Source organism: Acipenser ruthenus, chromosome 4, assembly GCF_902713425.1.
Source record: "Acipenser ruthenus chromosome 4, fAciRut3.2 maternal haplotype, whole genome shotgun sequence".
NCBI lineage: Eukaryota > Metazoa > Chordata > Actinopteri > Acipenseriformes > Acipenseridae > Acipenser > Acipenser ruthenus.
In genome coordinates, this window is record NC_081192.1 from 48,570,188 (window position 1) to 48,583,988 (window position 13,801).

Below are 13,801 nucleotides of genomic sequence, written 5' to 3' on the forward strand. Positions count from 1 at the left end.
AGCCTCTGTTTGTTTCACTTATGTCAAAATCCCACTGTGTGTTTAACAAACCTAAAGCTAGTATTCATTCTGTACAACAAACAGAAGGGAGCTCTGGATTCTCTACAACAATCCATACAAGGCATTTTAGAAAATCATTCAGATTTTACAGACCAATGTGAGCCAATTCTAGATGACTACTATTATAAAACATGCTTATTCATGTAGAACAGCATGTTCCAGAAAGGCAGACAAAGTCTTGCCTCATCCTTCAACTAATCACTCAGGCATCTCTGTTTTCAATTCAATTTACTCTGACGAAAAAAGTTAAGGTCTCGCATGTATCTGGGAAGACTTAATATTTGGGACAGAAGTACACGTCCAGGTCTGTGTTGCTTTGTGTAATTCCTGTCAAAGTATTCAGTAGAGGAAATGGTTAAAATAGAGGACAGCTATCTTGAGAATTTCACTGAATTAAAAAAAAAGTGTAGGTTTGGTTCAGAAAAAAAAAAACCAAAAAACAACTTAATACTAAGATTTTCCGAAGATTTGCAAAAATATTTGTTTGCTTTTGTTTTACTGGACATGGAAGTTAGTATAATATCAATGAAAGTAACAACAGTGTTGAGTGGATTACATAACTTGTCAAAAAGGTTTAAAAATCAGACTGACACCTACAATAATCTACCCCAACTAATCTTAAACAGTTACACCTGCTTGCTCTTTACATTTAAATAATATTTTCTGAAGTCTACAAGTTTTTCTGGACTGGCACCAAAGATTGATTTTTATCTAAGTTATTGAATATAATCCTTAACAGCACCAGTGACAGAACTGCAAATGCTGATGTAAAATTTAATAAAGATGCTGAACAAAGAGTAATCAAAAATATTTTTTATGATGGTTAAATTATGGAAAAGCAGCCAGGTTAAAAAAACAAAAAAGTTACTTCACACTTACAAAGGGTTCATCGACAATTTCTATTACACAATTAAACAAACAAATAAAAATAACTGATAACCAGCATTTGGGAATGCAACTCCTGTCAAGAATCAAAGGAGATGAACTCTGTGACTATTTATATGAACTTTGTTGTAAATACTGTGTATTGCCATAGATATTCCATTATTTCAATGTTTCTGAAAACCCATCTAGTCACCAACAGAACATGTAAAGAGGTTTTTTAAGCAGTTAAAAAGTGGGGAAAATCTTGTTGAAAAAGCAAAACATTGCAATTGAATAAGGATTTAAAATTTGCAGACTTGTAACTACTGATATAAACTACATAACTAAATATAGTTTTAAGACTTGTAACACTTCTATTCAAGTAGCACATAGTCCAAGGCAAGCGTAACTAAAACAAATGACATGATAGCATGTTTTTGTACAAAATGTTTTGGTCAGATTTAAAAATGGTGGTATACACTGCTCTAGCTTAGGCCTGCCTGGCAGGAATACATCACATGAAAGGTACTTAAAACTTAAGAATGTCTGTATCCTTACCTATTTTAAATAAGAGCTATAGTAGTTTTGGTTTGTTTAAAATGTTACAAACATGAACGAGAAGACAACAAATATTGTGAGAAAAGAAAGCAATGCACTCAGGAGATTTTAAATGCTTCTTGTGAAAACCTTTTAATATGGCGATAGGATAGTGCATGCATAATTGTTTTTTATGTTTCCAGGATAAACAGGTATTTGATTACACTTTTAACATGGTCTGAATTAGAAACTAAAGGGGATATCTCTAGCACATCTAAAACATGTCAGCGCCTTCTAGCTTGAGCAAACAAACTAAGATATTTATCTGTGGAATTTATTTATTTCAAAACCAGATGACTCAATTTCCTGTAACCCTGTATCTTTATTGTCTGCAATGAACAGAAATTATTTTTCCACATGATTGACTCAACAGTGGGTTATCATTATATTTTTAAGAGCGAACAGACTGAATCTTCTCTACGCTGTAACTTTAGATGCGGTCTTAAGTACCAATTAGAAATGTAATATGCAGTCACAGTTCATTGGCTGGACACAAGTACTTCAATATCAATGTCCTTTTACTTCGCTCTCTTATGTGTTTCCATTGTTAGCAAAGTGGCTCTATAGTGATATGCAACAATATACAGAAAAACTAACCAGAGACATTGTTCTCTGCAAGTGTGATGTGTGGTGTACCTGCATGTGATGCATCAACCTACAGTAAAGTGCATTGTGGTAGCATTACCAATACAACAAAGAAAAGGTGTAAAAAAACAAAACCGGGCATCAGACAGCTTGGTGTAGGATGATTACTTATTTGTCAAACATTACAATGCAGTTCTGTAAAAAACTGAACAGACTCCCAGAACTGTCTATTTGCATATCTGACAAAAACCCACAGGATGCAACATATTTTTAACCATGAAGAGAATATCCCAGATCAATGGCTTAACCCTGCATGTTAATAAGGTGCTCGGACAGATCTATAATAAAAATATATCCCTCCCCTTCCTTCTGTGAAATTTGTAAAAGGGCAAACCTGATAAAAATCAATTACAACTCTGTTCCACCCCAGTGCAGATGAGTTACCAGAGTTTCTCTATTCTACTACATTACATTTACTTCCTTTTAAAAGTTTCTTTCAACGCAAGATTCAATTCTGATTTTTTGCATCATTAGTCCTTGGTGCGGAACTCAAAATGCCTGCAGATTAAATCTATTAACTAACCATGATGGTAAAGACCAACATTCATTTTGAAGTTTATGACTTTTTAGCACAAGCTACATAGAGACCAAATTTAGCAACATATAACCTGTTGTAAAAACTGTTAATTATAAAGGATTGAGTTGCCAACACAGAGGCTTAGATAAACATGCCATTTGATCTTTAGGGAGTATAGGTCATAAACCAGATTATTAGGATTTTAGTTTCGTACTATTCAATTTGCATGTGACCCTAAAGGCAAATTTCTGTGGATTAGTATTGCTCACAAAAGGTTATCTGGCTCCTAGCTTTCCTTCCTGTAAATTACACAGCTCTCAATACCACTGTGCAAAACATGAAAGCGCTCTGTGAGGCAACAGCTTAACAAATCGGGATTGCAGGCCTCATGTGAGTTTTCCTTCCTTCTAATGCCCTTACCTGAAAGTAAAACTCGTCCGACCAGAGAAGGGTCAAGGGTAAACAGGGTAGAGAGCAAAAAAAACAATTCATTCATGAATGGGGACAGTGTATGGAAGAGAAATTCATTCCTGACCACATCAAAAGACAGCTCCAAAGAGCCCCCCCCCCCAACCCTGCTCCAAAAACAAAAATACCCTCCACACTTGAGAAGGGAGAAATCTGATGCTGAATACAGGTCTCATTCCTTTCAGCATGCTCATCTATTTCATTTGATTCAACATCACAGCACCTCATACGGGTCAGCACAAACAGGCTACTGGTCAACCCAAAATGTAATTTTTAATACTTGACATCCAAAGTTTATGATTACAGTTTTATTAACAGTAAAGATTTACAGGTGTAATGTACGGTGTAATTCACTCACACTTGGCAATTTAAAAGAAAAAGGGTGTCTTTATAAAAACCGACATGCAAAAAAAAAATAGTACTAAGCATAAAAATCGTACTCTGACAGAAAGAAACTGACATATGACAATAAATACTTGTCTTAGACATACAAAAGTTGGCCACTGGAACTCACCAGGACCCTGGCCAGTAGGAGCTGCTGTAGCATGGTGTCCCTGACGATTTTACCTCCACAATCCATTGGAAAGCCAAGACCAGTGCGAGGCTTTCTGTCACAGCTGGAAGACGATACATTCCTACGAGAGCATGTGTCCACACTTCAGCTTATTGTACTCTGAATGACCAGTGTGAGACTGCAAGGCTTCTTTTGTATAGTAGTGCACTCAGTCAAGTACGAAAGCACACACACACTTGAAAATAACGATCTCTTTTCATCAAAAGCCATATCAAAAGTACCAGAGATTCATATTAATTTTTTGGAAAACAATTTGGCAGGAATTCACGGAAGTAGTTATTTTGGCAACTGTTGGGAGTAAATTTATTTGATGCAGTATTTTAAAAAGCAACAACAAAAAAAAAGTACAACACACTTTGTGGTAAAAGGAAGACTATGAATTACAGGATTCAATCTTAAACTGCAGTTATGCACATTTACGGTAGACAGTCCAACATAGCATTGCCACATTAACAGCTAAAGCAATCTTTAACCTGAGACAGATGAGCGACAGGGAGTTCATTTTCTAAAAGGAAATCATTTTGTTGTTCACCTGAGGGCATGTACAACAAAATCGTCAATGGCTGCATTAACAAACCACAAGTATTAACATTAAATCAATATCATATTTTAAACCAATGTAGCATGCGTTGAGGCTCAGAGGGATGCCTTATTGAAAAATGCATCTCTGTGATGTCTGGCATTAAGACACCTCATTATTCCTACATTTCTCTTATTTAAAACAGTGTTGATTGACTGAATACCAGGCCTTGCTATAGCGTAGAGGTGCTAGTACAAAGATGCTGGATCCATGATCATGACACCAGGTCATATTACACTGTAGTGGGGAAATCATGTCAAATCTCCCAAATAAATAAATATGGCATTGACTCAGACTTTCATATAACTAAAGCTATGGGGTCCAAATTGCAGTTGCCACTAATACCTTGTACTGTGTGGGGACCAAAAAGCTACATTGAAATAAGGAATCAAACTCAAAAACGTTAAGTAAGTAAAATAGTTTACCTCTATATTATTACAAAGCTGTAAGAAGAAACTAGGGAGCACTGCTGCACAGGAGATATTGTTATGCAATATAATGGCAATTAATTCAACAACAAACCAGGGCAGAATATTGTATGTTCAGAGGACACCAGTGAAAGGTTCAAAGAGGTCAAGCAATATACATGATAGTTCATTTAGTGATTACAAAAGGGAAGAATAACTTCCACTTGGTTTTGATTTCTGCCCTCTCAAAACAGGCAGACTTCTGTAATAACTCCATAGCTACATCAAACCGGAACCCTGCCATGTGTAAGGCATTATAAACAACTGCAAAAAAGTAATTGAGTGCTTATCAATATGGAAGTAAAAATGTTTGACAAACAGACACCTAATGGACAAATGGCAGATAATTAATAGTCCTTCAAATTAACTCTAACATTTAGCACAATTTGAAGGAAAATAATTACACTTCTTGGATTAGTAGAAGTATAAAGAATAAAAAACTAAATATGGCTACAAGAATTTTTTTTAAATCTCCCCCTAAATCTAATCAGCATACCTTTGTGTATGACAATAACACACTTCAGAAGGTAATTTTTTTTGGAAATATTGTTACCACAAGCAAACCTAATTTAACTGTATTGAATTAGTGAAACAAGCAATAATGAGGATGGTACAAGTAAATCATTGTTCGTGGTGGCAAACACATAGACCTACATGTTCGTGATTCATAATGAAAGACTACAATACATTTCAAATTGCACAAAAAAACAGCAAAGAATCCCAAGACCAAATAAGTGTAATTTATTTTTTTTAGAAAAAAAGAAGAAACCAAAGTTCAGTATATTCTTGGCAAAATTGTGTATGCAATCCCCCCCCCCCCCCCAAAAAAAAAAAAAATAAAACTGGTTTATATTACAAATATAGAAAGGGAAACATACCTTGGCAAAAAATACAGTGAGGTGAGTTTCACTGCCAAGTATCCAAATAGGGAACTTTGGAGACTTTAGAAATGATCCAACCTAAAAAACATAACAGACAAATGCCAAGATTTATATTGCGGCAAAGACAAAGCTGGCTGAGAAAAGGAGTAGTTGCTGAAGGGCATTATAAAATAACGGTCAAGTGTACACACGCACCTGTAAATTACCGGATTCTGACGAGTTAACGCCCAGGGGGGCGTAAAGTTGTCATTAAGGCAAAAAATTACATTCTTTATGGCATGCTTAAAATTCAAAAGGTAGAACACAACACACAGTCACCCTAAAGAATCCAGAAGTGCAGTTAACATATTCATTGACTGGTGAAATACAATTCAGAGTTGCTGCAGTATGTCCACTGTTTTGTCATTTCAAATATTTTCACAAAACAAACATTACACTTTAAAGCTAGTGTGCAGTGCAAAAGCACATCATGAAAAACCACATTTGTAGATGAAAAACGCTAGAATTCACTACATTTAAAAAAATACATAAACACGTGAAATTTTCGGTACACTCAAATAAATGGCTTTACGTAATCTCTGCAAGAAATTAGAATGTACAGTGTGAAAACACAACACAAAATAATACATTAACATAGCAATCCACAGTGGCACAAAAACATTAAAATGTTCAATATAAAAAATGAAGTCAAGACTCTTGACGTGTTTTAATTTTTTTTTCTTTTTTTAAATAAACAATAAATCAGACTGGGGAGTCTGCATTATCTGATTTGAAACTGCCGAACTCCACAACTTCGTCATCTTCCTCAATGATGATGCAAGCAATTGTCTGAATCATTAATGCACAGAGCAAATACTTCTAGGCAGTTTTTTCTATTCACGGGAGAGGCGATATTTCTGCTCAGGCATTATTTGCGCATAGTTATTAAAAACTGTAAAGTAATGATCAAAATATTACTTTCAGCTAAAAGCTGGTGGTGGTGGTGCAGCGGTAGGATTACACTATGTAACACAATTTTTGTTCCTGGGTAGTAAGTGTTATTTCCTAATTGCTTATGCCTCAAAAGTATAGAAAATGGCTATTATTCCCCACAAACTTTGCTTTTGTGACCAGGACAGTGATATTTTGAAATTTACCTATTTCCAATGAGAAAACAGGCGAATTTGTGTCTTTTCGTTCACATAAAGTCAGAAAAAAACAACATATGAATCCAAATTAACATGTATTTATTCTAAATACAAAAATGACTACAAAAGATTTAGAAGTGAGTAGTTTTTCGAGATTTATGATTATACTGTAAATCACTTTCACGAATCAGCCCCCAAATGTAGTCTCCCATCATGTTCTCCATTTTCTATACTTTTGAGGCATAAGCAATTAGGAAATAACACTTGCTACCCAGGAACAAAAAAAAAAAAAAAAGAAATGTTACCCGGTGTTATTAAAATAAAGCCAGCAACAGTACTGTATACAAAACTAATGCACTGGTTTTAATGAACATGGTTTTATTTACAGGAATTGCATGGTTTTGAAAACTTAAAATACTAACATATTAGTGGTTGAAAAATGAAAACAATCATCAACAGCCAAAATGTACATTTAAGCAGTTTAAGATGAGTTTAAACACTGAATACAAGTTTCTTTAATTCCAAGTGGTTCTCTTTGTAGACTAAACAGTTATTTTCCTGGCAGCTTTCATAAATTTAAAAGAGGATTTTGTTTAAATTACAATAAAAGAATATGAAATGTAAAGAACAGTTAGTTTTCTGTTCCACAGTCATTCTTACACCAGAAGATCAACTCCAGGGAGTGTATTCCTAACATGGTACTAACTGTGGAAATTTATAAGACCCTTCATTTTTTAACTTAAAGAGTAAGCAGCAGGGTTCCGAAAAATATACCGTTACACATCCCCACGTGTTGCTACAACTGTTTAAATAACATACCTGTAGTTTTTCTTTTCATTGTTAACATCTTGACAATTTTTACACTTAGAACTTTAAAGTCTGTTTCAAAATAAATGGTTGCTTAGTGCACTGGGGTTTGAGATCTGTCCTGTAAATCACTGCAGGAAGAGCAATTAAAAAAAGAAGAAAAAAAAAACCCATAACTCTGGCTTTTCTGTTCCGTACCACATCATGGATCGTTGTTTGACAATGTGGGCAATAATCCTTACACTATCAGTGCACTAGATCAGCCATTTTGAAAATAGCTTTGAAGCAGACTTTAAAATTCTAAGTGTAAAAAGTTGTCAAGATGTTAACAATGAAAAGAAAAAAAAAAAAGACAGGTATGTTATTTAAACAGTTGTAGCAACACGAGGGGCCGTGTACCGCTATATTTTCCGGAACCCCGCTACTTGTTCTTTAAGGCCTGTTCAGTTTTCTTCTCTTAACTTTCTACTAATCCAGATCCAACACCAAAAGGAACGTTTATTGATTGTTTTAAATCGGGATCCGATTTACTCAACAGTTCTTTCTAAAAATGTTCATTATATGAACTACCATCAGTATGAAATTATCCTGATCAAGTGGATGGATCACTTTTTATCACAAAAGACATTGAATCAATCTGATATAAAAGTTTATCACAGTAATTTTGCAGTTTTCCAATACTTTCCCCATGGTAATACAACACATTTACCATAGCTTTACTATACGAGGCTTCATTTCATGCCATGAATTCACTATGCTTTCACTATATGAGAATAAAACACATTGAGATTTGTGCAGGTTTACCTCTTTAAACCTAGTGCCTCTTGCTTTAACCATTGTGTCCCATAGAATTAAACACCACTTCATTTGTATTGCTTTGACAATGATGCAGATAAGGAATATATTTTTATATTGTTGGACTTTGGGGAACTATAAACTGGTACCATAATAATTTGAGTGCTTGGCCAAGATTTAGGTTTGTTTCTAAGTATGAAACAACTTTTTGTTTTGTTTTAGTCAAAACAGAAATTACTAGTTGATTGCGTTCATTCCAATGTGTTCTCTTGATTTGTAATAGAAAAAAGATGTGCCTGCTATGGCTCTGTTCATGATGACTATTTAACAGAGCTTACTGTGGTGTACAAAATGAATACAGAAGTTATACATTAAACATGATAATTATGGAAACAAATGGTGCTGCACTTATGCAGGGAATACTTTCATAGAACATGTGATTATGTATGATGTTTAACAGAAAAAGAAATGACTTAATGGTCTACAAAATATGTTATATTTTAACTAAACTCTAAACTACTAACAGCATGTTTTTTTTTTTTTTGTTAAATTAGACTAGGTTGATTTAATTGAGAAGATGTTTTCAGTAAATTCAATTTACTGCATTTAAACAAAATGAATAACTGTACTGCCCTCTATTGTCATTTGAGACCAAGTACAGTTTCATTGGTTCAAAGTGATACATAACTTTAGGGTAAATATAAACCGGATTCATTAAACTGTCCCATATTTCTTAAGAAAATTATTTTATTGTTTAGTATTTAAATAAAGATACATTAGCCCATAACTAAATACACTCATGTTATCGCATTCTATCAGATGCAAAGTTTTATTTTGTGCTTATAGCTAAAAACTGCAATCCATCCTACCTTACAATATCGTAGGGACTCCATTAAAGTAAGAAAACCTACAGTTGCTTGATTGTGTATACCCTGCAGTTCTGAAAGAGAAAAAGGATTTTCTGCATATTCACAAAAAACTTAGATGATGACAAGGAAGATAACTTTTTGTTCTTTGTCTTTGTGAATACCAACCTTGCCAGGCTTGCAAACACAATGATTGTAAGAATGTATAAATTTACATTTTACGGATAATGAATATTGTAACAAACAAAAAACAATTAACTGAGAAATGCATAACACTGGTAAAGCTGTAAAAAATAATTACAAGATAACTTAAAATGAGCAAATACAGGCAAAGGCAAGGCAAAATGTTTATAAATATGGTACAGTAACAATGGATTTGGTATAAGTATAAACAGAAACAAAAAAAAAAAACACAACAGGCATCCAATCATGAATTGGATGGCTAAATGCTTGTTACTCCGTCTAATTATCTTGACACTAATGATTTGTGGCAACAAACATGTAAAGTAAAAAAGGCAGCTTTTTAAAACTATATTTTTTTCTGAAACAGTCATCCAGAGTAGAAACTTCACAAAGTCGACTTAAAGTTAACACTACTAATGTCATTGTTAAGTCCTAAGGTCGCTAAATATTTTATGAATGAGATGACTGCAGTTGATATAAACATTACATAACACTGCCACCTAGAGGTCAAATGAGTCCATTAAGAGTTCAGTTCACAGATTGAAAAATAAATTGAAAATGTTCAAACAAGTCAACTCTAAGGGTTCATTTAAGAACCAAAAGTAGTTTTTATCAGTTTTGGGACCAAACATGGTGTACTGTATGTCTGGCTTTAAAAGACCATGATAAACGCGACTCTCTCTGTACCCACATATTCTGAAAACTTACACTGTATAAAGAACATTTTACCTTATAAGTAGAGTCCTATGAAATTCATTATTTTATTATTATTATTATTTTTTATATAATGTTTTATTTTATTTCACGAATTTTGTTTTATTCCGTTTTATTACAAATACAAATTAATAAAACAACTCAAATAGATGCATATCAATAATAGTATTGTATACATTATGTTTTAACTACATACATATTTATTCAACATTATCCGCTTTATTTTTTTTTACATTTTGACACAAACAGACCTCGCACATTAACCGCCTATTTATAGTAAATACTGCCCATTCCCTCTATAAAAATATAATAAGATTAAAAAAAAATACGTATTTACACAGCCCTACTATTGTGGAGCTGTCATAATAATAGCACATACAGCAATCTACCTATTAAAAAATGATAGGCATTGTATTTCAATCCCATTGCAGTAAAGCAGGGCTCCAGTATACAACAATACGACTAGTCCAAATTATACATCTGTGCAAGTGCTAGACAGAGCTTCCTGTGTCTATGGTTACGGCTGAGCCTTGACAACTATGATTGCAAGTACTTATTTATTTATTTAAGTATTTTTCGTATAAATCTCCAAATTTAGTAATGTCATTCTATGTTTGCTTTATAATGAGTTTTCGTTTTATATTTGCATTTTGTTTTATAGTTGCATTTCGTTTTATTTGGTGCTATTTCTTATCTGCGAAAAACACAGGGCTCTACCTATAAGTAAGTTGCGTCGAAGCTCCCATTAAAAACACAACATTTGAGATGCTCTATTTACTTTGTAGTCCACACAAGATGTTTTTAGTACAAAATTCAACTGTACTTACAAAATAATAAGAAATAAAGCTTCTGCTGTAAATGTGAAATTTAGTCTTTTCATACAGCTTTCTATAGCAATCAGACATCACTGCATACAAGTAAAAAATGTAAGTGTGACGTACATATGCACAGAGAGGCCGACAGGCACCTCTTTATATCCCCAATAATTATCATCAATAATTTGTGCTAAAGAATGTACCAGGTGAGACTCCACATTTTCCTTCTCTATACTGCAATGCCTAGGTAGAGCATGTCTCAGTTAAGATTGCTGTAGTGTAAAAACATATCCCCAATTTCCCTAGTTTTGTCGGTTTGCGTCACAAACATTATCTTAAGGTAAGTTTTTTGCAATGAATTATTGTATGGATTGTACAACAGAACACATCAAATAAGCTGCTGCAGTCTGTGTGCACCTACTGCTTCATCAGTGTATTACTGGGGTGTACAATGTCACAACAAGGAGAGTTGTAAAGTTCACGTCAATTTATACCTTGGCAGAATTAGAGCCCAACTTCCAGTGTGATATGACTAACTCCACAGGAAAAACATGTGTCAAGGTTTACTAGTTGTATTAATAATAATAATAATAATAATAATAATAATAATAATAATAATAATAATAATAATAATAATAATAATAAATCATTAGATTTTTTGGTTTATGGGTTAAAGACAAAAACGCAAAAGAAGCAAACTAAAAATCTGCATTGACAATCAAGTTATTTTTGCTGAGATGTTATTCTAAATATGTCTGTATGGCACAATTGTCCAAATAAGGGGATAAGCCAAGAGATATCAGGTTCAAATCTCAACATTGTGCTTTAGTTTAAGGTAAATTACATGGACGCTACTCATATTCCTGGAACAGTAACCATATACCCAGTTTTGATTTACTTTCTACAAAATGTTCAGCTAATAACAGTAAATGCAGGTACACACTACATAGCTTATAAAATGAGATTTAAAAGGTACACCAGGAAATCGTGTTAAATTATGCTTTCCGTTTACTTTTGTAATATGTTTATATTAAATAACTCTCTTGAAAGACAAGTTGGTATTCCTTCAGAAAAACGTACTCATCCCAGAACATTCCCTGTCTCCATCCCAAACATTGGAAACTGCATAGCCCGTCAACAACAGGTTGGTTAAACTCTGGCTGGAGAAAAAGAAAAATACTTTTAAAAATAAATAAATAAATAAAAAGCAAGATTAACATTATGACAACTGACATGAACTGCGATGGATCTAAAATGTAGTGCAATTTACATAAGAAAAATAAAACAGGATCTAAGGTTTTTGAAAATCACTACCTCCAACAGTGACACAAGAGTAAGATCCCTAGTTTGATTATTTTAACAGCAGTGGTACTGTATTTATAACTGCCGCTGAATAAAATGGTATCACCGTGTTTAAAAAAATAAATAAATGCAGATATACAAATGTATATAAATCAAACTGCAACTCTAAAACAGTACTGTTTTAGATCACTTTTCAATTTGCAAAAATAAATACATAAACACATAAAAATACCTTACCTTCCATGACCATATATAAGGTCGATCAGGGGTTCAGCTGAATCTTCAATTTCATTCTTTACATTTCCAATACCCTAAATGAACATTGATATTAATACTACATGGAAAATGTTAAATAACAAAATCAATATGTATTTGAAAAGAATACATTAAAAAAGGGATTAAGCTTTTAAATAACTAACTTAAAATATATAGCCTGTTATGTTGAGGGGACTAAAACTGGTGTTGTCTTTCATGTTTGTGTTACATGATTTTTTTAGTTCAAAATCTTATTGTACATAAAATATTCCTAAAATTCAACAATACTATTAAGCTGAACCAATACAACAAACAACCATGTACATTATCTTCCAACAAGTGTCCCACTGAATGCTGCAGGATACAGTACATTTGTTTGTGACTAAACTCAACAATTAAGAGGTGGGGGGGGGGGGGGGGGGGTGTAACACTGCAGAAAACTATTCAGTTCAGAAACACACCTTTGTCAATATGACAGAATACAGAAAAAGCAGCACTCCGAATTTGTTCCTCCATGTATCATAAAGATCCAAAATTGCTTCCTTCATCTCACCAACAGTTTTCAATGTTCTTTTGCTACAAAAAATAATAACACACTGTAAAGGTTGGTGATAATATGAAACTATACATTATTAAAATACATCAAAATAGACAAACAGCACTAAATATTAAAACACATGATAAAGACATACCTATTTTTGACATACTTAAGGGTGTTTGAGCAGATATTATTTCTATAAAGTTTTCGATTTACTTCCATTGTTCATCTAATTAGTAACCCAGGTTAAATACAAAGGCAATTGAAATTATGTCCAAAATGATATTAAGAGATTTGTTCTAAGCAACATACAGTTCTTAAACACTTTAATATTGTACTTTTTATTAGATTTTTGAGCTTCAATGCAAAAGTTTTATATGCAATTCTTTACATACAGTAGGTGCATACTAGATGCTACTGGTTCTGTGAAAAAAAGGTCCCAATACCAAATGTAAGCAGTGTTTAACTAAAACTGCTAAATAGATATACAACAGTGGTCCTCAAAGTGGTGCCCACTTATGCTGTGCTTGTACGTACTCGACATATTTTTTTTTTTTCCTGAAGGGCCTCTGCGATACGATCAATCAATTTAATATCTGCATTTTCTCTGCGGTAGCCCAATCATAAGTTAGCTGGGTGGGACATAAACTGTGTCTGTTTCAGTTGCTGGTACTGACGTAAGTTTAACCAATAAGAGAGTCAAATATCTGCCAAGTTTTACTCAGCTGTCCAATCATAAGCAAGCA

At 33.4% G+C, this 13,801-nt stretch overlaps 1 protein-coding gene across 4 annotated transcripts in view; it reads right to left on the bottom strand.

The window, feature by feature from the left end:
• LOC117399247 (ubiquitin carboxyl-terminal hydrolase MINDY-3-like) overlaps window positions 1-13,801 on the bottom strand; it is a 55,945-nt gene that overhangs the window by 34,447 nt on the left and 7,697 nt on the right. For all 4 annotated transcript variants that reach the window (XM_059022483.1, XM_059022484.1, XM_059022482.1 and 1 more), the window contains 5 exons: window positions 12,979-13,093; window positions 12,500-12,573; window positions 12,041-12,120; window positions 9,252-9,322; window positions 5,651-5,731 (listed from right to left, as the gene is read on the bottom strand). In XM_059022483.1, the coding sequence (XP_058878466.1) occupies window positions 5,651-5,731; window positions 9,252-9,322; window positions 12,041-12,120; window positions 12,500-12,573; window positions 12,979-13,093 (421 nt within the window). The remainder of the gene's footprint in view (window positions 1-5,650; window positions 5,732-9,251; window positions 9,323-12,040; window positions 12,121-12,499; window positions 12,574-12,978; window positions 13,094-13,801) is intronic.